This window comes from Syngnathus leptorhynchus, chromosome 9 (assembly GCF_054491065.1).
Source record: "Syngnathus leptorhynchus isolate UIUO chromosome 9, UIUO_Slep, whole genome shotgun sequence".
Classification (NCBI taxonomy): Eukaryota; Metazoa; Chordata; class Actinopteri; order Syngnathiformes; family Syngnathidae; genus Syngnathus; species Syngnathus leptorhynchus.
In genome coordinates, this window is record NC_141203.1 from 13903818 (window position 1) to 13927601 (window position 23784).

At 52.4% G+C, this 23784-nt stretch overlaps 2 protein-coding genes across 2 annotated transcripts; both read left to right on the top strand.

Moving 5' to 3' along the window:
• Positions 1 to 1669: 1669 nt before the first annotated feature.
• Positions 1670 to 9992, top strand: wars2 (tryptophanyl tRNA synthetase 2, mitochondrial). Its single transcript, XM_085920638.1, has 6 exons — positions 1670 to 2012; positions 6534 to 6788; positions 7278 to 7358; positions 7745 to 7827; positions 7971 to 8092; positions 8674 to 9992. The coding sequence occupies exons 1-6, from the start codon at positions 1908 to 1910 to the stop codon at positions 9120 to 9122; spliced, it is 1095 nt and encodes a 364-aa protein (XP_085776764.1). The 5' UTR covers positions 1670 to 1907; the 3' UTR covers positions 9123 to 9992.
• A 1859-nt stretch (positions 9993 to 11851) lies between these two features.
• On the top strand, positions 11852 to 21379 carry tbx15 (T-box transcription factor 15). Its single transcript, XM_085921099.1, has 8 exons — positions 11852 to 12276; positions 15008 to 15272; positions 16298 to 16399; positions 17471 to 17642; positions 17842 to 18009; positions 18085 to 18149; positions 19001 to 19098; positions 20036 to 21379. The coding sequence occupies exons 1-8, from the start codon at positions 12057 to 12059 to the stop codon at positions 20854 to 20856; spliced, it is 1911 nt and encodes a 636-aa protein (XP_085777225.1). The 5' UTR covers positions 11852 to 12056; the 3' UTR covers positions 20857 to 21379.
• Positions 21380 to 23784: the final 2405 nt, after the last annotated feature.

A 23784-nucleotide genomic window follows, 5' to 3' on the forward strand; every position in this document is an offset into this window, starting at 1 on the left:
CGTCCGCCTGCACCTGGGTGGTGTGCTTGCGTGCGGCGTCCGTCCGTCCGTCCGTCCGTCCGTCACATCCCCCTCCCCCCCGCGGTTGCCATCTTTCAGCGTCACCGTCTGCACGCGCACATGCGCACATGCGCGCACACATGCGCACAGGGGCACGTTTGAGGCCTCACTCATCACCTTCCTTCCCCCTGGCGTTATTATGACAGGTGGACGGCACCCCGAAAAACTACAACCGGCATAATAAACAGGCATGAAAGAGCAACAGCCCTCAGCTTCTATTGCAGCCCGAATTCCAAGTCCACCTTCGACACTTCATTGGCACCTTTTTTTTCCCGCACAGAGCGACCTTCATTAAGCCATGCGCATTCCAGTTCACCTCTCAACTTGTTTTTGCGTTTGGCATGGCGTCCGTCCGTCCGTCCGTCCGTCTGTTGTTGTGGGTGTACCTAATGAGGTGTCCGATGCGGAGCGGGAAGACAAATGCGCTGTTGTTGTACTCTGTTATTGCTCAAAGTGTTTTGACGCGTTCACTCGTCGCTTATCGCTCGTCACCTTCCTCGGGCGGGTCAAACTACTTTGGGACACACGGAAGGCCAAATGTTTCTTGACGCCTAAACACCCCTTCTTTTCAGTCATGATTTTCAAGGCTGCTGCTTACAACATCAGTTTTGACATGTTTGGATTTTCACTTGACGTACACCTATTATCATGTATATTTGCATATTTCGTATTCAGATGGTATTAGAAATATGCAATATTTCCATTTTTACTCTTGCTTGAAAATGGTGAAGATGTTTGTTGATGTTAGTGATCGTCTGCATTTGGACAATTGCTTCATAGCGAATGCAATTCATTCAGATCTGGCGCACACATTTTATTAGAGTAGCATTCCCGTTTGAACAATTCCATGGCTGCCTTGCAAGTAACCCGAGCTCTTTGGGTTTTATTATTATTCAGCATTTTTTGTCTCCCTCGTTGCAAAGAACTTTGCCTTGAGTCAAGTCGAGGAATTTCCAACTGGGCCCACGATGGTGTGCGTGTGTGTGTGTGTGTGCGCGCGCTTCTGGTGGGTGGCCAGGAAACAGGAGCTGGAGCCACACACGCGCGCGCACGCGCACAGACGACGCACGCGCGGAGCAGCGTGGGAGACGGCAGCGGCAGTCGTTGCTTTGCGTTGCCTCGGGAAACGCTAATGAATATGGAATGACGCGCTCACGTTTTGCGTGGCAAACGCAACCAGATGCGGCAGATGTTGCCGACATGAAAGCTCTCAGGTAGTGGCGAGCGAGCGAGTGAGCGAGCGAGCGAGCGAGCGCGCCCCGCAGACACGCCGTCCGTCCGTCCGTCCGTCCGTCCGTCGCGTAACCCGACCCCCGTGTGCCGACTGATCGCTAATGTATAGGCGATGTGTGTCATCATAATAATAGGTGACAGCCACGCATGGAAAAGAGCTCAGCTCAGCTCAGCTCTGCTCAGCTCGGCGGAGCGCAGCTCAGCGCAGCGCAGCGGTCATGGGAAACCCAAGGCCAGCCAGTCGGGGCCCAGACACAACAACGAGACGAGGCGCGCCTCAACAACGTGAAGAATGGCCACCTTAATCACACCTTCATTTGTGCGCCTCTTATTTACACCACAACGGCACTTTGATTTTCAACTCGAATGTGTTGATTTCCACTTCAACGGACTTGTTACCTCATGACCTTAAACACGCTAAGCAAGCTTTCATGACAAGTGCTGCAATGATGCAATGTGTTTCCAACCGTCAAACACGTAAGAAAAGAACGACAAAACCGAACTGACGAGGAAATCCGAGCCGCGTCCAACCAAACAGTTCAGCAAGTGCTTTTGACCTCGCGAGGCTGCCGTAGGAGCTGGCCGGGTCTGACGTCACCATCCCCTGCTCCAAGATGGCGCTGCCGGTGCGGTCCAAGCTCGTGCGACATATGCTGCTCAGGTTCTCCGGGAGCTTTCAGCGCGTGCACCGAAGGTCTCTCTGCGATGGCGAAAACAAGGTAAAGGCGGACATCTGGGCTTGTTGTGTCGTGCGTCTTGTGTGTGTGGGTGGGTGTGTGTGTCGCGCTCTTTCCTCGGAGCCCGACACCTGACTTTCTTTGCCCTCACCTGGCTCACCTCACCTGGCTCACCTCTCCTCACTTGGCTCACCTCACCTCACTTCACCAGTGCCACATCAGACGCTCGTATTTGTGAGCCTGTTGACAGTCAGCGTTTAAAGTGTGCGGTTCTTAAAGCTTGACTTGAACGCTCGTTGGCTTTAAAATAGTAACAATCTAATCGGAATATTTGACTCGTTCATAGTAGTAAATGAGCGTCCTGACAACCATTTATTCACCAACAAGTTCATCAAAGATGTTATTTATCAGTTTATTTCATTTTTTCTTTGAATTCTAGTTTTCAAATATCTGTTATGCAAGCACAGCAATAAAAAAAACCCCCAATGCAGTCGCCGCCTTTCCCTGTTTTAAATGTGTTTATTTCGGCCCAAGACCATAGACGTGATGTCCCAATGCTTGCAAAACGACACATTTGATCACTCCAGCCAGATTGCCACCTTACGTGCTTTCCACTTTCTGCAAGCAGGAAGGACCTTGACATTAGAACGCAACCGGTGGGTGCAGCGGCTCCTACAGAAAGACAAAAGCAATATTCCAAGGTAGCGCTGTGGAATACGGGAAAAAAATCAAGCATCGGCATACCGGAGGTCTCTCCAGTGCTAACCAGATGCCGTTGGATCTTTTCTTCCTCTCCGTGACCACCTTTTCGCCGACTTGACCCACTTGCGTCCAACTTTCCACCTTAAACTGGCGCGCAAGTGTGAAGAGAATTGTGAAAATGTTGCTCACACGTGCGTGCGTGTGTGTGAGAGAGAATGTGAAACACGTGACGGAGAGGCGACACTTCATCTTGCAACCAGATTAAAAAGGGAGAATGAGGAAAGGAAAACCAATCTTTTTTCCAGGGCGTGAAGGGGAAGTGAAGGTTTGACGCGGATCACACCTCGGCCCCCTTTCGGGGAGCGTGACGAGGAAGGAAAAGCAACACTCGCTCTGCCGCCAGCTCCACCAAATTTGGCAGCTCGTCGCTCGGCCTCACCTGCAAATGTTGGCGCCAGGCTGAAGCGCCCGCCCCCTTTTCTGGCCACTCGGCACCAAAATGCAACAGGAAAACGCTGAATTGCCCAAACGGCTTCCTTTTGGTGATGGGCAAACCTTTCCGCTGTGGGTGTTCCCTTGGGATGAGCAGCAAGAAGGTCACTGTGGTTTACGGGCCCGGCCGGCCGGCCGAGCCGTCCCGCTAACTTCTCCCCCTAATTGCGTCTGTCGCTGGCCGGCAAGATCATATACTTGCTAGGGTTGCCCTCATCAACTTTTGCGTAAAGTGGAAACGCTCGTTAAAGCTCGAGTTTCCTAATGAGACCGATGACTGTTTCCTGAGCCCCCCCCCCCCTTCTTGCGCCGGCCTCCCTCCAGGCCGTCTTGAAGTCTGGAGCCTTGTGAAGCCGCGTGCAGGTTATTTTTGGAGCGCTGCTGTTTTTGAAGGGGCAGCGCTCGCCATTAATCAGGCCGGCTGTGCCGCCCACCCGCCGGTGCCACACTGCGGCGTTTCTCTTCCTGCCCGGCCGCTGCACAGCGTGACGCTCGGAGGAACCTCATCAATCTCACCTGTCCCTCCCGCCTTCACACGCAGACTTAATCAAATGCGCGCCTCCCTCCCTCGGTGGAGCTTTGGGCCTCGCCGGTGACCCGCCGGCCACCAAATATCAGGGCATAAATGAGGACGGGCACCGTTGGTGGGATCTGCCACGTCAGCGCTTGTTCCCTCGAGCTCATTAGCCGCGTTCTTCTCTGCCCCGCCGTGGAGATTCTCGACTTGTTCAGCTTGGCTTTCCCCCCAACCGACCGCACGGTCCCGACGCCAACATTCCGCAGGTGCAAATCCACCGAAGGCTTTTTCGAAGAAGCGTCAAAATGAGGGCTTGGAACGGAGGGGGTTTTGGGAAGAACGGTCCGCTTTTCTCTTTCGCTCGCGACCGGGTTTTGGAGCTGCGGTGTGTTCTCACCTCGAACAAAAACACAGGCCATGTCGTAGAGTTCGCTTGACCAAGTGGGATAGGGAGGGGGGGAGGCACGTCAAGGTGAATTAACGTCGCCGTGAACACGGGACGGAAAAGGAACACTGGACCCTCTGTGCCGGGATGCTCTGCGGGAGAGCCGAGGCAGCGGGGGGGGAAATCCTTCCGCCCTTCCATCTGCCGGGATGCGGCGGCGCTGGCAAACACGTGACGCCCGAGTCCCCCCACCCCCCCGCAAAGACTTGACGGGCGGCGGCGACGGGGGGCTGTCCCGCGCGCTTGTTGAAATTGGCACGCTGTGAAATGTCTTGGCTGGCGTGGAAGCCCTGAAAGGATGCCCAGAGCACATCCACGGCCCAACAGATACGCTCTGTCGGCCCGGATGATGAATAACCTTGACGGCTCTGCTGGAACATAGTCGGCGACAATAGCCAAGCCTCGGTCGGGGAGAGAAAATGCACTCCGCCGGTGACCCCAGTTGAAACCAACGACCGCGCTCCAACGTGGAGCTCATATTGGCACTGTATGCCAAAGAGCGCACCGCTGCTGGACAAAAAAAGATTTCTTGGGTCGCTCACTGCCGCTAGGGGGCGCCTGGGTCTGTGGCCAAATGCTGAGAAGCACTGAAAGTTTGGATGCTTTTTGTTTTGCTTTTGCAAGATCACTCAAAATTGCGTGCAACATCGGAAGTCAGCCATTTTGGTGGCAAGCGGCCAATGTCACCGACAGCAAGGCGGCCATTTTGCTTGAAAGTGATGTCATTGTCTCTGCAGCCAACTGCCGCTGAGGAAATGCTCTTTGGCAAATTAAATGTCAAAAATTGAAAGGAAAAAAATGACAACTGTCGGCACGTCCTAGCCCATCCACGACGCCCCCCGCTCGACAGCAGCGGTCACCAAGGCGACGAAAGCTTTGCTCTTTTGCGGCCGCCATGTGCTGAAGACATTACACGCTTTGTGTGTGTGTGTGTGTGAAGGCGGCGGGCCATGGCGAGCTTAAGTTTGCGCTGTGTTTTCACACTTTTTCCCAGAATAGGTCTTCGCTTGTACCGTGCGCTGGGGGGGCGCCTCCATCTGAAATTTGGATTAAAAAAACCCAAAAAAAACCCCCAGCTGCCTCACGCTCAACCTGACGGAAAAACAGCCGTCACGTCACGCCGAAGGGCAAAGAGAGAACGGGACGCTAACGCCGTGGCCGGCGAGCGAACGAGCCTCCCCCCCTCCCGGGTTCCCGAGGAGAACCCTTATCCAACATTTCTCTGGCTTCTTGTTCTCCAAGGAACAAGCGACCGCACGGCGCGGTGCCGGCGAGAAAATGTTGCATTAATCAGCCACAACAAAATGACATCCTCGCGCAAGAATGCTTAATAAATACAAGACGCCAGAGAGCGAGCGAGCGAGCGAGCATGGAGCGGAGGCGTCGGAACATTTCAACTGCAGCCGAGGGCTCGCACGGGAACTCGTCCGAGTTTAACTCCACGTGGACAAGCTGGGAGCTCGGAACCACAAGAGCAAATGGAAGCCGCCGCAAGCGACCCACCCGCTTGGGCGAGCGGGCCAACGGTGAAACCCCCCAAAAAAGAATGACAACTTTTTGCCTGACCTTGTAGGCCAAAATGGCCCGTGCTTGTCACAGTATCCTTTTGAAACCTCCAAAGTTAGGAAGCCCGCCCCCTTTTATTCACCCATCATTTTATTCGAGGCGTGAAATATTGCGCAACAAATCATGTCGGCCGCTGTGATTTCAAAGCGTATCACCTTTTACAACCGTTGCGCTTGTGTTGCGGCATCCGTCATAAAAATTAATTGCCGTACACCCGTGGCTGTCCGGCCTGTCATCGGGCGCTGGCTGATTTACCTCTTCCCCCGCCCTCCCTCCCTCCCTCCCACAAAACAAGCGGGCAGGCGGGCCTTTCTTCCTTCCTTCTTCCTTCCTTCCTTCCTTCCTTCCTTCCTTCCTCAGCGGCGTCTGGCCAAGTGACGGGCGCTTTGCGGCCGCTGCTGTTGACTCTGCTCGCCACTTGATTGGCTCAAATGACGCCATTAGCATGTCTGCGTGACTAATGGCTACCCTCGGGGGGAAGAGGGGTGTTAGCATGTCAGCTGGAAGTGAGAACACACATGAGCCAGACTCTGGGTCCCACTCGCTCGCTCCCGCCCGCCCGCCCCAGGTCGACCTCCAAAGAGGCTGGGCGCAATCACGCGGCGGCTAATGAGCCAAGCGCTCAGTTCCCGCCGGTGCGTTTTTGCAAAGCGCGACAGGCGCTCGCTCGTTCGGCGCTCGATCTCGCCACCGAGGCCCGAGGAAATCCGATGAAAAGAAAGCGGCTCGTCGGTCGGGCTTGACATTTCAATTCAAATAGTTTTTGCTAGTTAAGCCCCGGCAAGTGATTGCTAGCTGTCCGTAATGCTCATGCTAAAGGTGAGTTTGTTTTTGCGGGCAGGCGGCAGCGCAGCGGGTGTTCTCCGGGATCCAGCCCACGGGGATCCCCCACCTGGGCAACTACCTGGGCGCCCTGGAACACTGGACGTCCCTGCAGGAGCGCTACCCGGCGGTGCTGTACAGCGTGGTGGACCTGCACGCCATCACCCGGCCGCAGGACCCGCGCGCTCTCCGCGCCAACATTCTGGACATGGTGGCCAGCCTGCTCGCCTGCGGCGTGGACCCGCGCAAGGCCGTCCTCTTCCAGCAGTCGCAGGTGCACATTTTGGGGCAGGCCCGTCGCCGTCGTGGCTCGCGTTGACCCGCCGACACCCTCGCGCATGCCTGCCTGCCTGCCTGCCTGCCTGCCTACTCCAGGACAGGATGGAAAAGACACACAAACAGAAACCGCAGACAAGTAGCCGCTTTAACCGCATGAAAGAATTTCAGTAGCAAGCCATAGAAAGAGCGAGCGAGGCCCCATTTTGCGCCTTTTCATCACTGGAGCAAATTGCAAACGTCACGTCACAATCCACTGCAATCTGTCACCGCAAACTCTTTTCAAAGCCGAGAGGGAGGATGTCACCGCCGGCCGCGCACTTCTACCGCTTTGGTTGGACGTGCGGTCGGTCGGTCGGTCGGCCACGTAAGCCTTTGCCCCTGTGCGCAGGACCTCCCGCCGCCCGCCACTCGGGGGCCCCCTTCACACTCGCCGACTTGTTTGAAAACGTGAGTGGTGTGGTGAAAGCTTATCCGATCTCGGCAGGTGCCCGAGCACGCCGAGCTTTCCTGGATCCTCGGATGCTTGACCAGCATGCCTCGCCTCCGCCACCTGCCGCAGTGGAAGGTAGCCATGCAAAACACACACAAGCTCATTTCTCCCCACGTGAGCGACGCCACATGCCGTAACTTGTGGCAAGCTAACATCTGTTTAGCTTTGCTCATCGGCCGTTTGGATTTTGTGCAAACCGAGGCGAGGCGTTTATTTGTTCAAGTGGACGAAACCTTTGGAATAGCAGCACGTGTTTTTTTTTTTTTTTTTTCTCCTCCCGCCGCCGGGTGTCGGATTTCCAGCTCGCTTCCCCGTCTTCGTCTGTTTTATTGCTTTCTCCACCTGCCAGATTTGTCCTCTTAATAGCCGTCATTTCCCGGACACATGCGGCGCGGAAGGGGCCCCGAGAAAAAAACCGCACCGGTCGGAAAACGAGGCACCAAATGTCTTCTTTTGTCCAGATGAAGAGCACGCAGAAGAACGAAGGCAGCGTGGGCCTGTACACGTATCCCGTCCTCCAGGCTGCCGATATTCTCCTCTACAAGTGAGTCTGTCGCCGGCCCCGGCCGTGCGCTTGGTCTCCAGGCCTCTAGGTGGCGATATGCGCCACCGCCGCAGCTTTCCACGCCCGAGCACGTTTGCGCAAGCGCGTGTTCTCTCCAGATGATGCTCTCGTTTGGCTCTCAGGTCCACGCACGTCCCCGTGGGCGAGGACCAGGTCCAGCATCTGGAGCTGGCCCAGGACCTGGCTCGCATCTTCAACACGCGCTACGGCGAGCCGCTCTTCCCGCACCCCCGCGCCTTGCTCAGTAAGGACACCTTCCCTATTTTTAAATGCGTGCGCAGCGCCAGCCTTGCAATTAAACACACACATGGTCAACACACTCGCGCACACACGCTCCAAGCGCGCTTGTTTATTCCCAAGCGTCGTAAAAATACAAAATGGCGTCAGCAGTTTTGATGAAAGAAGCCTCTTTGCCACCAATAGGGTGATAATTGACTGCTGAGGGGGGCGGGACTTGTGATTGATCGGCGGCCGGCGGAGGCGATGCTCTGATCTGCAGCCGCCAGCCATCCTGTCTTTCTTTTTTGGGAAAATTGGCCAGGCTTTTCAGCTGCGCATCTCCAAACATTCAAGCCTTGAATTTTGAACGCTCTCTGAGCCGGCCGGGTGACCTTTCAGCCCTTTCCCCAAGAATGCCATTTTGGCTGAACAGCGCCGGTTGTTGTGTCCCAGCTCTCGCTTTGTCGTTGGAGCAGAACACCCCCTCGCTATCCGAGATTTTCTGATGCGCACCCCCGCACGAACATCTCAGTGGCGCGTGCGCACCCCCAAATAAGTGACCCATTTTCTATCACCCCATCCATCCATCCATCCATCCTTACGCAGGCGCCACCCGTAAGGTGAAATCTCTCCGCGACCCCTCCTCCAAAATGTCCAAGTCCGACCCCCAGACCACGGCGACCATTTACTTGACGGACACGCCGGACGACATCGCCCTGAAAATTCGGCGCGCCGTCACCGACTGCACCTCGGAGGTGACGTACCACCCGGAGACGAGGCCCGGCGTGTCCAACCTGGTCAGCATCCACGCCGCCGCCGCCGCCATCGACGTAGACGAGGCGGTGTCGCGGGCCCGGGGTTTGGACACGGCGGCGTACAAGAAACTGGTCGCCGAGGTGCTGGTCCAGAGGCTGGCGCCCATTCGCGAGCGGCTGCTGCGGCTCCGGGCGGATGGCGCCCACTTGGAGGCCGTGCTGGACGAGGGGCGGCGGCGAGCCAGGGAGCTGGCAGCCCCCACCATACGGCAAGTCAGGAGATTGGTCGGATTCAGTTGACTTGGAACTGGGAGCGCCCCATTGGTCCATCTGCTTGCAGGTTACCGGCCAGCCTCAAATTTTTGGGCTCTCAAACACAAACAATATATGCATTCTTTTTTTTCTTTTTTTTTTTTTTTATATTCTTTTTCTGCTACAAGACGTCAAGACTATTGACAGACAGAATTGGACCAGATGCCACCTGGTTTTTTATTGATTTGAAATGTTTTCTTTTTCTGTATTCTTTTTGAATGCACGGCGGTCGGTCACAAAAATATGACACATTTTTAAATACTAAATTCAAATTGAAATACTTGATGAGTTTTTCACCCAAAATCAGACAGTTGACGGGCAAACATGGCACAGATGCCCACCTGGCTGATTTATATTTGGGAATGACATCATTTTATGCCTTCATTTTGTTGTTTATTTCTTTTTTTTATTCAAGACTACAATTGCCAGAAATAATAACAAATGTCTGAATAGTCAATGTTTTCTGTTTTGTTTTGTTTGTACTTAAGTTGAAGTTATGACTTTTTTGCGGATTATTTCCTCCGCAAAACGTCTTTTCCTCTTTTCTTCTTTTCCTTGATCATGGTTACAAAAATGAGCAAGTTATATTTAAAAACGATAAATAATAATAATAATTATTATTATGTATGTATAATTATTTTGTAGTTTATGACACGCTTTTTCTGTTTGATAAAAATGTCAGACAACAGCTCACAGACTAAATCATCATGTTTTGAGTCAAACCATTTTATGTGTTTATATTTTTTTCTGGTTAAGAAATACAAAATAGGCTTTTGTTACATTCAAATACTAGAATATCATGTTATGTCCAAAAGTCACAATTTTCACATGCATTGTTTTGATCCATAAATCAAATAAAATGACATAGTTAAGCGCCTTTCAATTTTTGTCTCAACTAGGACGCAAATGTAAACATTAAATGTATACATAGTTTAGAAAGTAGCCCAAAAAGAAATTATCCCAAGTTTTCGCCAATATTTTTCTACATTTCCGCAATTTTCTTGCCACCCTTTTATAACACACACACACACACACACACTCCCATTTTGTGTTAACCGCCCCCTAAATAAGGTCATTTTCGCACCCTTTTAAAAAAATCAACGTAAAATGTTTGAAGGCGCGAAAAGTGCTATTTAGTAGATTTTAGTCTATAATAAAGCAAAACGTGCAAACGTGTTTTGTGAAAACAAAGTCACCACGCTGAACAATAATGAAAGCGAGCTGCTTTCGACTGCAAAACAAAAATGACTGTTTCAAAGCATTTTGTAGAAAAACAAAACATCTCGTTACTTTTATGCACACAAAATCATGTCGCTCGCCGACAGGCTTTTATTTGAACATAAAACACGTCCTGCACGTGAGTGTGCGTGCGCGCTCGCTTTGCGGAGATCCCTGGCCTCAAGTCTAATGATTTTTTTTTTTTTTTGCTTGTTGTTGCAGCAGCAGCAGCACGTTTTAGTTGTTGCACTTACAGGGGTCACTCGCTCGGGGTCAAAAGGGTTCTGCTAATTGCGTATTAAAAGCAGCGGCGGCAGCGGCGGCAGCGGCCAGCGGCAGCGGCCAGCGGCAGCAGCCCTCCCGCCCTTCCTCCCTTGACGCAGGCGCAGCGCTTCCACGTCCTCAAGCAGCTCATTCAAATCATGAAACCATGCCTGAAAGAAAAATACGATGGAAAGCAGAAACTATTCATTTATAATTCTCTTATTTTGGTTTCAATTTTTTCCAAATTTGAATGACCTGCATGATTTACGTTTCCCCCCCAAATTGAAAATGGAGTCTTGATTGTACTGAAATGCAATAGGCCAAAGGTAATAAGCATTGGGATAGTGTAATGCAATTCATATCATGTGAGCGTGTGTTGATGTGCGAGTGTATGCATACAGAGATGTAAAAAAAGCAACGGGATTTTTGCACTTGCTCCGTAAATACAGGAAAATCAAGTCAGACATCCTTCAAAAAATGCTCCCACTTGGCTTGGATTTTTTGTTTTTTTTGGAGTTTGTAATACTTGATCTATTTTGGTTGCTGTTTGCTCGTAATTGTGTATTCTAAATCCAACGGCACACAGTGGTGTTAATTATAAATGGCAATGTGGAAGGCATGCACATATTGCTATCGCCCTTCAATAATCCTATGTGAGTGACTATTAAAAGGTCGTGTGACCTATTTTTGGAAAAGCAGAAATATTTGTGGTGACGGATTTTTGTACGTTTTCGTCAACCACCCGTTAACTTGTATTCATGTATGTCATCATTTTCATCAAGAATAATTATTCATAGAATCGTTACATTCCCACTTGTAGGTCACAACATATTTATTGGTAGGAATGAATTAGTGGTTGTTCCGATTGTGTTTTGGGGATATAGCCATTTCTCGATGATTTAGCCCATCGTGCATGATCGGTTTTCCTTTACGCTTTATCATAACATTCAAATCAATATTCGTCAGCGAAATTTCAAACTAATACGTGACGATTGGTGGATTGATAAGCTCGTATTTTGCTAGATATATTTGTTTTTATGTTGCTTATTTGCCATGTGCGTGTGATTGACAGCTGTTGTGAAGTCTTCCAGTTTGGCCATTCGGGGTCGTGTGGCAGGAGTGGCTGGCTCTCACGCCATTGGTGAAAAAAGTTGGCCTGGGAGCTCGCTCTCACTCCCGATTGGACGTCGGAAGCGGCCCCTCCCTCGGCAGAAAAAAAAACCCAACAAGTTCGTTCTATCGAAGCGATCCAATCAATCAGAGGCGACGAGCCCAGCACTCACTCCACCATGGCGGCCCGAGGAAGCTCCACGCAACGCTCCAACTTCGCCGTCTGAGTGCTGGATTACTTTTTTATTTTTTGGGGAAGGGGGAAAGCGTCTCCGTGGCCACGCGCGGTTTGGACCGAGCGGGTGGGTGCTTCGCTGTGCTCCGTCCGACATGAGTGAGAGAAGGCGTTCGGCCGCCGCTCTGAGCTCGCGAGCCCACGCGTTTTCCGTGGAAGCTCTGATCGGCTCTAGCAAGAAGCGGAAGCTCCGGGCTGCCGCCGCCGCCGCCGCAGCTGCAGCGGCCTCCGGTGTCGGCTGGGACCACCACAAGAACGACGACGACGACGACCTCCATTTGGACGACCCGGCACATTGTCTCGACATCGACCCTGGTCAGTACGCATGCCCTCAACACGCCGTTTGGACATTTATTTTCTTCGAATCATTTGCCGTGTTTATTAAGCGGAGAGCAGCCAAATGACCGGTCCTGCAAGGAAGCACGCACGGATCACCCACCGTGCAAGTACGCGAAAGTTGACCGCAGGCCCGCGGGAGCGCGCACGTTCAAGTGCACGTCCCAAATCCTCAAAAACAACAAAAACACCACTTTTTAATTGACCCAAAATTGCAAAAGTTCTACCAGATGAATTGCTCATTGAAACGTGGGTTGTACTGATCTCGAGATGACGTTAAAGAACGTCGTGACGAGAACCCACAGTGAAAGCGCGCAAACAACAATGTTGATAAAGGAGCAGAATTATTCAAGACCCGTCACACCAACAGAAGGCCTTTTACTTATTGGCATATGTTGTGCCTTTTTTTTTTATTTTATTTTTTTATCAATGGAACGGAAAAACGCCAAAACAATTCTTTTCACAACTTGTTGGCCGTCTTTGTCAGACAGCTTTGATTGATAGCGCGTGCGCGACCGACCCGAAGCATGCGGCCCCACGGGAACGCGCACGGCCCAAAACAAAAGATGTCCTTGAGTTGTTAGCATCCTGCATGTCTTTTTCTCATTGGCGTGAATGAACACGCACATTTACGCGTGTCACAATTCCTTCAAATGATATAGCCCTATAACGCTAGATTCAAAGAACACATCTAAGGTTGTTATTTAATGACACATATTTAAGGGGAACACTTCTTTGACTATTTGGTCAAAAATGTTTAAAAAAATGAGTATGAAATGTAAATCTGTCAATGCTTTCCAAATAAATCTGCAAACCGTTCAGAAGTTTTAGCAAGAATGTGAAGGGGGGGGAAACAATACTGGTAATATTCTCCGTCCCGGAAAAAAATGTTAAAATGAACACCAAATACAATTCAAATATCTGAAAAATAGTCTGGCTTGAAAAAGACGGACATCAAGAAATCAATAAGATAATGGCATGAAATGAGCGCTGCAATATTTTGGGGTGTAAATATTGCCGACATTGGGTTGAGCCTTTTTTAAGACACAAACGAGAAGACAATGATTGATAGTTGTTTACTGCCCGTTTAGCAAATGTACCGAAGCATTCCAAAAAATGACAAGGTTCGTCTATCAACGAAATGTACTTTGACCCTAAATGAAATTGATTGTTGACTGATAAGCGACGCGCGCAAATTTGACATTGACGCGATCAAGAGATGCGCGCGTCCTTCCTTTCGGTCACTTTTGATATCACTTGACGAAGCAAGCGAATTTAAAACACCAGCAAGCCGCAGCGGAAGAAAATGCAAAAGAAAAAGTCAGGCTGCGGCGGCGGCCGAGCTGCTTTCGGGCGCCAGAGCCGAGCAGAGCCGAGCCGAGCCTAGCGCGCGGTCGCCGGCCTGCTCTCTCGCCTGCACCGCTCGGCCTCGCACACAAACAAGCCACGCGAAGAAAGACGCACCATTCTCGACTTACCATGGAATCTTAAGTAGCTCTACTCACCATTTTTGCACGTTCATTTTTAATTTTTATTTTTTTTTACATTGATGCGCGTGTATGCGACTCACCAATTACAAATACACGCATGCACGCACAAACGAGCGTGTGTCCTTGCGTGAGGCCAAATACACACCTGTTTATGCGGCAAAAAAGAATTCCGGGAAAAGTGCCTCGCGCATTTCCAAAGAGATGTTTTGCCACTCAAACATGTTGGCGGCCATGACTGGCTTGTCACCACCGACGAAAGTTTGCCAACTCGAACCGCCCGCCGGGAAAATGCTCCCTTCCATTGCAATCGCTAAGGAGCTCGGGCGAAGGGCAACATTTGCTCCCTTTTCCTGCACCACCAAGTGTCGAACAAGCGAGCGGGAGGGTGCGTGCGCGGGCTGGCTGGCTGGCGGGCGGGCGGGCTGCGCGGGCCGGCTGGCGGGCGGGCTGCGCGGGCCGGCTGCACTGGCGGGCGGGCGGGCCCGCTGACAGCTCCAGCGCGCTCGGACTTCTCGTCCAAATGTACACTTCTGCGTGCGCCATATGTGCATGTCGTCCATGTGCGCATCCATTTGGACGCCAGCTTCAAAACCAATATGGCAAGCACGTGCACGTGAAAATGCGAGTGAAGCAACTAAAGTGTCCAAACAGCTGCTTGCGTGTTGTCGTGTGGTGACGTCGACAGGCCCGGCTGCTCGCTGCATGGACGCACGCGTTTCAATTTGTTTGAAAAATGTCGTTGACATGCATTTCCCAGTCTTTTGTTTTTGTTTGTTTATTTGCATGGTAGCAGGTGCAAAAAGTTCCATCTGGACATGCACGCGCATCAGCTCCTAGAAGCAGAATAATATCATATTTGGCGAGAAGTGAAAATCATATTACAGCGGAGCTTTTCCAATTTGAAAATAGTTTACCGCAATTGAAGAATTAAAAATTGTAGAGGAAAAAAAATTTGTTCATTCATTCATCCATTCATTCAATAAACGCCTTGCTTCAGTTCCCCGGGATTAAGCTGCAATAAAATAACCATTTCAATGAATAATAATCATTTAGTCGATCCACGCACAGTCAGACAGTTGCAGCTCAAATGAAGGAAAACAACAAGGCGCAATTTAAATGGCAGTCATGCAAACGTCATTTCCGCGTGTCGGTGCTCACGCCAAAAGGCGAATTCATGATTAGTTTTTTCTTTCTTTCCTTCCTTCCCACTCGCGGCGCAGACTCGGAGGCGAGTCCCGGCTCGGACGGCTCCGACCTCATCGACGGGACGTCGTGCCCTTTCGGCGAGCTGACCGCGGTGGTGGCGGGAGGCGGGGGCGGCCCGCGCGAGGCCTCCCCGCCCCCGCCGCCGCTGCCACCGCCGCCGCCGGCGACCTCAGTCGCCTGCGCGTCCATGGACGATATCCACGTGGAGCTGCAGTGCGCCGACCTGTGGAAGAGATTCCACGACATCGGAACCGAGATGATCATCACCAAGGCTGGCAGGTAAAATCCAGCAACACCAGCGAGGCGTCCTTGCAAAAAATAAATAAAAAAATTGGGGGGAATTTTTCAAAAAAAATTTTTTTTTAAAAGTAGTTTCATCAAATTAGAATACAAAACTATTTTTTTGGGGGGGGGGGTAAAATATAGCTCGATCGACTTGATATAGTGTCCACGTTTATCATTAACAACTTGCATAAAATATGTTGTTTTAAATTTGAAGATGATGCAATATTGACACGTTAAAGCTGCATCAATAGACGAAATGTGGCTTGGTGGAAGAATAAGGGTTCGCTAGATAGATCGATAGATAGATCGATGATGTCCCATGCAGTGCGGTGTGGGCCGCTTGATCAGGCAGAAGCGGCTGTTTGCTTTTCGTGACGTGCAGCGTCTCTTGGAAAGGCGGCCAAAGCGACAGCTGCTCCTCATATCCCCTCCGACCTTCTCACGGAGCCAGATGAGATGGCAACCTGCATGGCCTCCCTAATAAAGTGACCACCGACCGACCGACCGACTGGTTTTACGACCTCTCTCGTGCAAAGTTTGTTTTCGTCTACGCTCGTTTTATGCCTTTCCATCTTTTCTTCATGTCGCGATAAGAACGGCGAGATCAGCACTTCTTTCTTTGATTCTTTCTTTCTCCCGGCCCAAACGAGCGCAGTAAAACAGCGGCGCGTCGGCGTCCGGCCACGATGACGGCGACGAGGAATTTCAATCAAATGCGTGCTCGGCCCTCGTGAGATCATTCCCACGTTTATTGATCCCGCCGAGTCGTCGCCTTTCTTTCTTTCTTTCTTGCTTTCTTGCTTTCTTGCTTTCCTTTCTTTCTTTCTTGCTTTCTTGCTTTCTTGCTTTCCTTTCTTGCTTGCTTTCTTTCTTTCTTGCTTTCTTGCTTTCCTTTCTTGCTTTCCTTTCTTGCTTTCTTGCTTTCTTTCTTTCATCTGTCTCGGTTTTCTCCCGCACGATACGAACCTTTCCCTATTTGTTTTCGATGGCTAATGGTCGTTGGCGGTTTGCTGCCTCAGGAGGATGTTTCCCGCCATGCGAGTGAAGATCGGCGGCCTGGATCCCCACCAGCAGTACTACATCGCCATGGACATCGTGCCCGTGGACAACAAGCGCTACCGGTGGGTGAGCCGCCGAGCGAAGGGCCGACTTGTATGTTTCTGCGTCTTGTGAATTTGCGTACGTCCGGGCGACGCTCGGAGCGCACGTCCTTTGCCGGCTCGCTGGTCGGCACTGCAAACGTGGCAGTGACGCATTTGCATTGAAAGCGCTTCAAATGTCTTTCCGCAAAACCTCATTGTCATTTTTCTGCCACCAATTAAATGTGTTGACATCCAGGAAACTATTTGCAGAAGTCGTTGACGGCACTAATCTCGGTCATTTCGCGGAGGATATATCGTTCGCCCCTCGTAATTCGGCTAGCGACTTTTATTTTTTGTCGCCAAAGAAGCCTCAATTGAAAACGCTGACATACCGAAGAGTTTTAGGACTTTCTTTTTTTTTTTGGAACGACTTTTGACTGAGAAAATGCGCAAGGGGCGTCGACGCCAGTGACGGAAATAAACACGCCAAAGCAGCAACGTGTCACTTGGCTGCAAATATTGTCCGTGAAGCACCCACAATGTATTACAAATGAATTGAAACGTTTTTAAGATGCGTTTGTTCGTTTTACACGAGACGTTTTTTTTTTCATGAAAATAAAAAAACAACGTTAATGGAATACAATACACGACTCCAAGGTCATGACAGGTTTGCGTGTCACCAAAAGGCCCATTTGTACTTGTCCTCTCTTTCCGCGCTCGCCATAAAAAGGACAAGAAGCTTTCAAAGCATTTGGAAGGAATACGCCCGTCTGTTTGCACTTAACGCTGGTGGCTAATAAGTAGCGCGTGTGCGCGTTAACCGGCCAAAGCAAACAAACGTGAAATTAGCAGAACCGGTGTCAACGTTGATAGCAATCGTCTCGTCAAATGATGACGATTATTCTTCAAAAGGAAAACATTGTTTTGTATGCTTGTCGGAAGGCGTCGGCCCGATTGGCCTCATCGCTAGCGTTCGATGACCTCCCTCCCGTACGTCGCCTCCGAACCGAGCGTCTCGTGACCTCACGTCAGCGTCCCGCTTCACGGTTGAGACGCTAACCTAAAGAGCCAGCGGTTCGGCCGGCAGTGAAACCATTGTTTTGCGCCCAGGTACGTGTACCACAGCTCCAAGTGGATGGTGGCGGGCAACGCCGACTCGCCGGTGCCGCCGCGGGTCTACATCCACCCGGACTCGCTGGCGTCGGGCGACACCTGGATGCGGCAGGTGGTCAGCTTCGACAAGCTCAAGCTGACCAACAACGAACTGGATGACCAAGGACACGTAAGCGGCGGCCGGCGCGCTTCTCTTTGGATTGTCGGGGGAGCCGTCGAGCGCGAACAAGGACGAGAGCGCTCGTCCTCTGGCTGATCCGGCGCTGGCGACATGTGCCGCAAATATGTTCCTTGTCTCCGTCTGGAGTTGAATGTTTGAGCGTGGCCCGCTCGGGCACGGGCTGGAGTGACGGCTGTTTTTCCCGCAGATCATCCTTCACTCCATGCACAAGTACCAGCCTCGCGTTCACGTCATCCGCAAGGACTTCAGCGGCGAGCTGTCACCCAACAAGGCGGTTCCGGCCGGCGAGGGCGTCAAGACCTTCAGCTTCCCCGAGACCGTCTTCACCACCGTCACCGCCTACCAGAACCAGCAGGTGGCGTCGCCGCCGCCGCCGTCCTCCTCGGAGGCCGTGCGACCGCGCTTACCGTCGGCCTTCTTCTCTCCGCAGATCACCAGACTAAAGATCGACCGGAACCCCTTTGCCAAAGGTTTTCGGGACTCTGGCAGAAACAGGTGCGTGCGCTGCGGTTGTGTCCAAAGCAGTCGTCGCCGGCCACGGAATTAGTGGCTTCGGGACCAGGCTGTTCGAGACTGAGGTCGTCTGCGTGAAAGGGGGGGGCTATCGTTTGCGAGTCAAGGCAGCGGTTTGTTTGGACGGCTGGCGGGGGGACGGACGGATGGACGGACGGGCAGGTCGTTGGCTTCTGTTGCGCGCATGGTGACATCATACCTTCCTTGTCTGTCTTTGAATCAGCGCGTCGGAGGGATTGGCGGGGGGGTGAACATGAAAGCAGCCCCCGTCATCTGGTCCGCATTATTGGCGGCGCGGACATCTTTTTTCGCTTTTCAAACAATAGACTGTGTGATTTATGGCCGAGCGTTAAAAGGAAAAACGGCAACACATGAGACGATAACGTGGTCAAAATGAAACGGAGAGAGCCTCTTGGTCTCCGGTACCCTGGCAATTGGGACCAGACCCCAATAAGGATGATCAGGCCGCAATCAAATTTAGGAAGTGACAAATATTGCTCCCTAATTTCACGGCCCAAATCCAACATGCCGTTTTCATCTGGTGCTGCCATTCCAAATTGTAAAAGCGTGCCATCAAACAGAGTGGATGCATTTTTTCCTAATGAGCCTGAATATATTTGCCACTCCTCAGTCAAAGATTTCAGCGCTACTCTGTCGTCCAGTTAGCGCTAACGCGGTGACTCAAGCGGGAGTTGAAAGCGGACCGCTCGCTCGCTCGCTCGCTCGCTCGGTCTCTTGGGCGCAAACGGCACCTCCCTCCGTCTGGTAGACTTTCTTCCAAATTGACTTGCGGGCGGTTGAGCTGAAGCCATCCCAACTTTGTTGCGTTTCAGGACGGGCCTGGAGGCCATCATGGAGACGTACGCTTTCTGGAGGCCGCCGGTGAGGACGCTCACCTTTGAGGACTTCACCAACATGCAGAAGCAGCAAGGTCAGTCCAGCAGACTTGGGCTTTTCAATTCAAAACAGATCATTTGCACCATTTTCTCCCCAAAAAATGTCCTTTGCACATAGAACCCAGTTGAACAAATCACGTTTTGCCTGCCCGCATGTCCTGCAAAGAAAGCAATGATGGCGTTTTGCACGCCACCATGCCATGCTTGCAACTTTGAGAGCTTGCAATTGCTGTGGCCAGTGCCGTGGCGTGGCCAGTGGCGTGGCCAGTGCCGTGGCCGGTGCCGTGGCCGGTGGCGAGGCCGGTGCCGTGGCCAGTGGCGTGGCCAGTGGCGTGGCCAGTGGCGTGGCCGAGCCTGCTTGCCTTGAAATGCTTGTACACGGCGGCGTTGTGAATTAGCTTTTACATTGCATGCCGCGTTCTTGACTGCTTTTGAACATTTCCATTCTTAACTCTCAAGCAAACGTCTTCCCTCACTTGCGCCGAGTGTCCGTGGCCGACGGCGAGCGAGGCCTTCTCGAAAACGGGCGCCTTTGCCTGCGTGTACACGTGGCGTTTAATACCGCTGGTGAAAAAAATGAATGGTACGGAGCCCTAATTTGACATCCAAACATGGAGGTATGGTACTGGTACCGCTTTTCCGTGTGAAAATGTTGGATTCGACGTGGTGTTTGTTCTGGCCGATTTTGTTCCTTCTGCGAGCCGCCCCGGCATCCCTCAAGGAAAGCATGACTTAATACACATTTCAAACGCCCCGTCCCGCATGCTCCACCAGCAAACGTCGCATGGTTTGCTTGCCACTCTTGCCAGCGAATGCCCTCGCAAGGACAAACTGCACGCATCGGCACGTGTGGCTGGCCCGCCGGCCCGCCGGCCAGCCAGCCAGCCCGCCAGCCAGCCCGCCAGCCAGCCAGCCAGCCCGCCAGCCAGCGCCCACGGTGCTGAAAATGTGCCTGCCATTTTGTGTGTTCAGGCGGCAGCACGGGCACGTCCCCGACGGCTTCCAGCACGGGCACGCCCTCCCCTTCCGGAGCCGCCCACCTCCTGTCCCCGTCCTGCTCGCCGCCCGCCTTCCACCTGGCGCCCAACACCTTCAACGTGGGCTGCCGGGAGAGCCAGCTGTGCAACCTGGGCCTGCCCGAGTACCCGCCGTGCGCCCGCAGCAACATGGCGGCGCTGCAGGGCTACGGCGGGCTGGCCGACGGCTCCTACGGACGCCTGCAGGCGGCGGGCGGGGGAGCGCCGGCGGGCGTGGCCTCCGCTCAGCCCGCCGACTCCTTCCTGCCGCAGAGGACTTCATCCTTGATCGGCATGCAGGGAGGCGCTTCCGGTGGCGGCAAAATGGATGCCTACGGCGGCCAACTGGGCTCCTTCCCCGCCTCGCAGTTGCAATACGTGATGCAGGCCGGCGCCGGCGGGTCGGCGGGCGCCTCGGCCACCGCCCCCTCCGGATCCTCCTCGTCTTCGGCTCACGTATTCGGCGGGGGCCACCACCACCACCACCATGTGCAGCAGGGCTCCTACAACGCCTTCTCTCTGCACAACCCCTACAACTTGTACGGATACAACTTCCCCGCCTCGCCCCGCCTGGCCGCCAGTCCCGAGAAGCCCCAGGGGGGCCTGCTGTGCCCCCCGGCCCAGGCCGGCGCCTTCGCCGAGCGCCAGTACCTGTCCAACGGCAACGTGGACACCATGCACATGAGCGGCGGCGGGCAGCAGCAGGGTGGTGGCGCCGCCGCCTGCGACGCTCGCCAGTACGGCGCCCCCTCCCAGATGTCCATGCACATGGTGTAACCATGCAAGCCAAATGGAAAACATTTGGAAGACAAAAGGATGCCACTTTGTGAATGCGTCCCTCTTCTTAAAAAGCGCTTTGTGGGGGACGTCCTTACTCCTATTAAAGTTTATGTTCGGGGTGGCATGTGCAGCAGGCACGACGAGGGCTGGAGGCGGAATTGCGGGCAGGAGATCTGGGGACGTTGACCCCCCAAGAAAAGACCCTTGACAGACTGAAACCCGCTGTCACTATTTTGGAGTGGATTACCCATATGTTTTTCAGCATAGCAATATATATATATATATATATATATCAATATATATATATATATATATATATATATATATATATATATATATATGTCTCAAATCAGTAAGTGTCAATGTGTGAATTTATCAGCAATAGCTAAGCAGAGTTGCTCAGGTGTGTGTTTTGTGGTATTTATGTGCTGAGCAGTCCCACGGTTGTTATACAAATGTGTGATATAGCAAGAAAAAAAATGTCTTTGCAAATGTAAATAAAAAAAAAAATTAAAAAAAAGTGCCAAGCACGTCAAAAGCTCAATAAACGTTTCAATTCACGCACGTTTTCATTTCCTTTGGCGAAATTCCCGACAGGACGGAACTTTGAATGAGTGACCGGAAGGGTAGCCAAAAGAATGTTTTTGGCCTTTGTCTGTCTGTCTGTCTGTCTGTCCTGTTGGCTCATACGTTGGCTACTTTTGCTGGACACTGGTCAGCCCTTCCTTTTCCTGACACCTTTTTGCGATTAGAAGCTGCGCCGAGGTCTCCCGAGTAAGCCGGCTCCGTCGGCTTACTCGTGCGGCGTAATGTTCCGTTACGTAACGTTAGCTGTTTTTTTTTTTTCCGGACGTCAAGAGGCCCCGAGGGGCCCGAACCCAGTCACTTCTCACACATACGGTGATCAAATTGACACGGTCGGCGGAATTAGTGCTGCGTCACGTCCACTAAAAGTTTTCTCCTTCTTGCCTGCGGGGCCAATGGGCGTCCATTACACGCCTATTTCTAGCCAATCCCGCGCGTGAAATATCAGATGCGGGCCATCATCACAAGCGCCGAGACGATTGGAACCACCTGTTGTTTTTTTCCCCCCTCTGAGCGACATGATTTCATCATTTTGGCGGCGCGCCACCCATGCGGACGTTATTTCCAGCCGCCGCCGATTCATCAATGACTTAATGGACCGTGCGCCATCCGTCAGAATCTCCGAATGGGAGAGAAGGTCCGGGAAGCCTTTCATCATTCCGGCCGAGCGGGCGGGCGGGCGGGCGTCCGTCCGACACCCTCCCCCGGCGATGGCCCCGTCTGCGGCCATCTTGTCTTTGGGCGTCCAATGCGCCAATTTGCTTCCAATTGGAGGATGTGACGAAAGTTCGCCCTCTCACCTTGGTTCTCCTGGTGCCGAGATTCCGCAGACGTGAATCATGGCGATCACGCGGGTTTCGACACGTGTTGAAGCGTTCAATCAAAAAGAAAAGCTGCCAGAAAAGCTTCCCAGGCACTCGCAGTCATCTGTGAAGTCGTCATCCGCGTGTCAGGAATGCGCTAAAAAGATTTCCACGTTGAAAATGTGGCCACTCGGCTGGATTTCCAATTTTGGCCACACAAGACAATCACACGGCTGACCACATTTTGGAGCAAATGCTTCCCAATTTGTTCAACGGCCGGCCACCTGACCTCATTCGGATCAATTGCAATTTCATGACAGTCCAAATAGTCGAGCATAAAGCCACGATGGATTTGGACAATTTGGTTGTTGTCGGTCAAAGAGGTTTTGGCGCTCTTCATTACCAGAGCAGAAAGAAGAAGAGTAAATTCCCCCTTCGAGTCGGTGGTTTTGATCACTGCTGGAAGCAAACGGCAAAAAGACCGAGCGCTCTCAAGCCTAACCAGCAGCAGACCGAAGCTTCTAAGGAGCACAGTCTTTTGCCTCATTGCCGCACGCACAGCGAAGCCTCGGGGGACGTGGGAGATGCCCGTGACCCCCACGGGCAGGTGTTTCTCATTTGAAGAGGCGCCCTGCCGACAAACCTCTGTGTCCAAATGAGAAAGGTCCGCTTGGGTGGGCGGGGTCCCGAGAGCGGATCGTGTGACCGGCCCGACCCCCACCCTTCCTTCCTGACTCTTTGAGCTCGCCGCTCGGCCAAGCTAGCGCTTTTGTTACCTCGGGAGCCGTCACGCAAGTCAAAGCAAAATGCCCGACGTTCGGTCGAACGTCACGCCAATTTTGCTGTCGGTGACCAATGTTTTCATTTCTTGGACTAATTCTCATGAAGTGGAATGGCTTGGTCAAAGTGCTTGTTTGGACCCAAAATGGCCAACCTCATGATGAAATTCAGCCCGCCTTTTCATTCCAATGTGTCATTAGCTAGCGTCACTTTTTTAGCACCCCTGGCCAATAAAGCGCATCAGCAAGATCCTACTGCAGTTAGCGATGGTGTCTGTCGGGGTGTTAGCTTTGTGGGGTGCGAGGAACGGTAGCATGCTAGCGCCCGTGTAAACCTCACACCTCAAGAGACGTGGCGGCGGCGGCGGCGGGCAGGCGAGCGAGCGAGCGGGCGGGCGGGCGGTTGGGCGACGCATGCTAATGCGGCCGCTGGCTTTGAGCCGCCTTGTTAACGACACGCTTTGCACCCCCCGGCCGCCTCCAGACGCCGGGCCGCTTCCATTATCACCTGGCTTTTCTCTTCTCGTGTCATTTTGCCTTTTGGTGCCAACAGTCAGGAAAGGTGGTCCTTTCATTTTTAGTGGGCAAGCGTAGCCCTTTAAGCTTGCAGAATGCTAAAAAGTCCTTCTGGACAAACCTACACGGACATGGGACCAAAGTTGCCCGCCCCGGCGAGTTTCCACATTAGAAAGTAGGACAAGTACTTTCTTGCATGTAACGTTGTTTGACCTTGAGATGTGTGCATTTGTGTGTCTGTC